At 46.8% G+C, this 4,730-nt stretch overlaps 1 protein-coding gene across 1 annotated transcript; it reads right to left on the reverse strand.

Annotated features, from left to right (window-relative positions):
- Positions 1 to 3,444: 3,444 nt before the first annotated feature.
- On the reverse strand, positions 3,445 to 4,392 carry LOC115647994 (olfactory receptor 52K1-like). Its single transcript, XM_030555039.1, has one exon. The coding sequence runs from the start codon at positions 4,390 to 4,392 to the stop codon at positions 3,445 to 3,447; it is 948 nt and encodes a 315-aa protein (XP_030410899.1).
- Positions 4,393 to 4,730: the final 338 nt, after the last annotated feature.

Consider the following 4,730-nt stretch of genomic DNA (forward strand, 5'->3'; position numbering starts at 1 on the left):
TCCCAGGGGGCATGGTGGGTGCTCGGTAGGGCTGCATCCGGGGAGTGGCCTGAAGTTGCCACAGGTGCTTCGGCAGGCAGTGGCTTGAGGGAGTGGCCCGAGCAGCAGCCAAGAGCTCAGGGGGCAGCCCGGGGACGACTGCTGTTGCTGGGATGGAGGGTTGGCAGGGCTGTGGCAGGCTCCCTGCCTGGTACCTTAGAAGCAGTGACATGTCCTTCCCTGCGAAGAGTGACAAAGGGATCTTATGAAACAGGGTCACTGGACAACACAAATGCAGATGAAATGCAATGTCAATAGATGCAAAGTACAGTCTATGACAAAATATAATCCCAACTATACATGCAAAATGATAGATTCTAAATTAGCTGTCACCCATCAAGAAAGAGAGCTTCAAGTCATTGTGGCTAGTTCTCTGAAAACATCTGCACAATGTATTGTGGCAATCAAAAAAGCTAACAGAGTGCTAGTAACCTTTAGGAAAGGGATAGATAATTAGACAAAAAATATAATATTGTGTCTTTATAAATCCATGATACACCCACATATCGAATACTGCAAAATCCATGATACACCCACATATCGAATACTGCATGCAGATTTGGTCATCGTGTAACCCAAGATTTCAGAACCCTCAGCCAGGGTAACTTAACTATTGCACTCCTGGTAGTGTCAGGAATAAATCCATGGGACCACAGCTGTTCTGTCTAATAAAAGATTGAGGCAAGTAAATGTGCTGTAGACTAATATTTCAATTTATTAAATATAAGCGGTCACAGGCATAATCAGTAGGTTTAGAACTTGTCAGATGTTTACCTAGACTCTGGAACGGTACTGAGTAATTAACAAAAGGTTTGAAGTGGCTAGTTGCTCACCCACTGGGGAGAAAATGTGTCAGGAAAAGAGATTCTCAAGATGGCTTTAGAGGACTGCTCCAGAACACGTTCTATCGCTAATCCTTTTTATAACTAACTTCTACAAAACACATAGGTCATAATAAACCCTACTGGATCATCATTTTTTCCTCCCTTCCAATAAACTTCTAATATCAGAGGCGTCTAGATTCAAGGTTTCCATCCAACTTACCCTTTTTATTCTCAGTTATTTATTTTTTTCTCCCATCCTCCCATTATGAGTAGCAGAACCTATCAGTTAGTTTTTGGCCTTCCATCTAAAAGTATGTTTTACAGTTAACGCTTAACTATATAGTGTTCTATTTCATTCATTCATGGTGACTGAATGCACATATGGTTGCAATTTACTTAATTACATTCTGGGGTATAGACACCTCTCAAATCCAGGGCAACAACACCATCTCAAAAATATATATATATTGGATTTGGAAAAGGTATAGAGAAGGGCAACTGGGACTATTCATTTGGAAAAGAGTTGACTGTGGGGGAATAAGAGAGAGAGGTCTATGAAATCGTGATGGGTGTGGAAAAGTTTTTTTAATCCTTCACATAACATGTGAACTAGGCGTCAACCAAGTGAAATTAATAGGCACCAGATTTAAAGCAAATGAAATAAATTATCTCTTCACAGTCAACCCGTGGAGCTCTTTTCAAGGGGACATTGTGCAGGCCAAAACTATAACAGGGTTCTGAGAAGAACTAAAAAAGAACTAGATAAATTCATGGAGGACAGATCCATCAATGGCTATGCGACAAAGTTCCTCCTCTACCTTGGTGGATCCTGCACTTATTGGCAGATTTGCTCACCTCAGTGATCTTCCCCACAGTCTGAATCAACTCCTCCTGTGTCTGATCAGGAGTTGGGAGGTTTGGGGGGGAATCTGGGCCCACCCTCTACTTTGGGTTCCAGCCCAGGGCCCTGTGGATTGCAGCTGTGTATAGTGCCTCTTGTAACAGCTGCATAAAAGCTACAACTCCCTGGGCTACTTCCCCATGGCCTCCTCCAAACACCTTCTTTATCCTCACCACAGGATCTTCCTCCTGGTGTCTGATAACGCTTGTACTCCTTAGTCCTCCAGCAGCACAGCCTCTCACTCTCAGCTCCTTGTGCCTCTTGCTCCCAGCTCCTCACATGCACTTCCTCTCCTCTGGCTCCTCCTCGCCTGACTGGAGTGAGCTCCTTTTAAAACCCAGGTGCCCTGATTAGCCTGCCTTGATTGGCTGCAGGTGTTCTAATCAGCCTGTCTGCCTTAATTGGTTCCAGCAGGTTCCTGATTACTGTAGTGCAGCCCCTGCTCTGGTCACTCAGGGAATAGAAAACTACTCAGCCAGTGACCAGTATATTTGCCCTCTACCAGACTCCTGCACCCCACTGGCCTGGGTCTGTCACAGCTATTACCCAGGATGGGCAGGGATGGTGTCTCTAGCCTCTGTTTGCCAGAGGCTAGGAATGGGGGACAGGGGATGGATCACCAGATGATTCCCTGTCTGTTCATTCTCTCTGGATACTGCGATAGATGGACCTTGGTATGATCCACTATGGCCATTTTTATGTTCTTATAAGTTCATGGAGGATAGGTCCATCAATGGCTATTAGCGAGGATTGGCACAGATGCAACACCATATTCTGCATGTCGCTAGACTGTTTCCCTGAAAAGGAACAGGGGATGGATCATTTGATGATTACCTGCTCTGTTCATTCTCCCTGAAGCACATGGCATTGGCCCCTTTTGGAAGACAGAATACTGAAGTAATTAGACCATAAGTCTTACTCAGTATGGCCATTCTGATGTTTTTATGTAGAACCCATATTTATCTGCACCAATCCCCAGCTGTAATTCGCTAGACCCCTCTCCAGTCTCAGAGCTGAGATAGGACCCAGGGCGGGTCTCTCTCTCTTCACAGACTTAGTAACAAAGAAAACATATTGTGACACAGTAGGAAATGCGGCCGACTGACCTAGGAATGTAGTCTAGTTTTACTGGGACTGTGTGCATTGGGGATGGGAGAGCAGGGGATGATTTTACTCGAGAGTTCCCGGGGCTTGTAACCTGAGTGAGGAAGGAGGTGGTGCCAGGTGACACCTTTCCCTGGGAAACTGGACAAAGGGAGGGGAGGAGCTGTGGGGAAGAGGAAGAGAGACGGCTAGAGGGGTTTTTGCTTTCAGTTTTGGGCTGGGTGGTGAAACGCAGGGAACCCCCAGTCTGGGGTCTAAGCAGATTGGGGGTGAAACCTATGACAGATGGGGATGGGAGTAAAGGAGAGAACAACAGAAACACAGCCTTGGGGGAAGAGGCAGGCAGAGGGTGGGGCCCCAAAGTTCCAGTTACCAGCAATTAAAAGGTGATATTCCTATGAGTTAATGAGTAGAACACAGACCGATTTCCCAGTTTATCACACTGACACAGCACAGTAAGCCAGGAAAGGATTTAATGTCTCTTTGACTGTCCAGACAGTGATGCAGCAAAGAGGGCCCAGCACCATCTCACCAGTCAGCTCTGCATGGAGCTCGGTCTGAGAGCAGGGGAAAATTTTAGGTCCCTTTATGAATAACAAGCCGGAGAAGCCATTTCCGGATCTGTTTGGTCATTATCCCATAGATGATGGGGTTTAGCATGGGAGGCACCAGGAGGTACACATTGGCAATGGCAACATGAAACCATAGGGCCACATCATGGCCAAAATGGTACATGAGAGAGGAGAAGATAACTGGGATGTAAAAGGTTAAGATGGCACAGAAGTGGGAGAAACAGGTCCCAAAAGTCTTGAGCTGGGCATCCTTTGTGGGGGGGCTGAAGATGGCCCTGAGGATCAGAATATAGGACACGGCAATAAAAAACACATCCAGACTAGGCACAAAGAATGCCACAAAGAGACCATAGTAACCATTAACACGTGTTTCGGTGCAGGCCAGCTTCACCATGGCCATGTGCTCACAGTACGTATGCAGGATGATGTTGGTTCTGCAATATGGCCACCGCCTTGTCAGGAAGGGATAAGGCAGTACCAGAATGGCACCACGCAGCACCACGGTCAGGCCAATCTTGAACACCATGTGGTTTGTCATGGTGGTGGAATGTCTCAGGGGATGGCAGATGGCCACATAGCGATCCACTGCCACGGCAACAAAGATCCCTGACTCCATCACAGAGAAGCTGCAAAGGAAGTACATCTGGGTGAGGCAGGCAATGAAATTGATCTCCCTGGAACTGAACCAGAAAATGCTCAACATTTTGGGCAGGGTGGACATGGATAGGACCAGATCGGTGATGGCCAGCATGCAGAGGAAATAGTACATGGGAACATGGAGGCTCGGCTCCGTCTTCACGATGAACAGGATGGTGAAGTTCCCCAAGATGGCTATGGCATACATGGTGCAGAAGGGAATGGAGATCCAGATGTGGGCTTCCTCCAGGCCAGGAATTCCCAGTAGGATGAAGGTGGAGGGGTTGCTGAACCTGGTTGTGTTGGAATCTGACATGAGAGCCCAAAGTCTAGGTTGATGGTCACAAAACGAATGCCTGGATGGAGAGACAGTGTTAATGTGGGCAGTCACCTTTTGTCTTCATTGAGTTGGTCTGGTAATGTGCCAATAGAGAAATGCAAGGAAGCCCTGAAACCACAGCCTTGCAGGTGTTAAACAGCTGAATGCTCGAGTCTGTCTGATAAAGGCTGACAGACACAAACACGGAAAGTCCCGTGACACAAGCACACAGAAACCTGCCAAATCTACCAGACTCAAATACTCAGTACAGCTCCTTGTATGGCAACAAAAGGTCATGACAGAGGTAAATATAAATAGGGGTGAAGAATTTAGCA

This window comes from Gopherus evgoodei, chromosome 1 (genome assembly GCF_007399415.2).
Source record: "Gopherus evgoodei ecotype Sinaloan lineage chromosome 1, rGopEvg1_v1.p, whole genome shotgun sequence".
NCBI classification, from domain to species: domain Eukaryota; kingdom Metazoa; phylum Chordata; order Testudines; family Testudinidae; genus Gopherus; species Gopherus evgoodei.

Coding starts and splice junctions, on each gene's coding strand:
- LOC115647994 (XM_030555039.1), bottom strand. CDS start 4,392: ATGTCAGATTCCAACACAACCAGGTTCAGCAACCCCTCCACCTTCATC.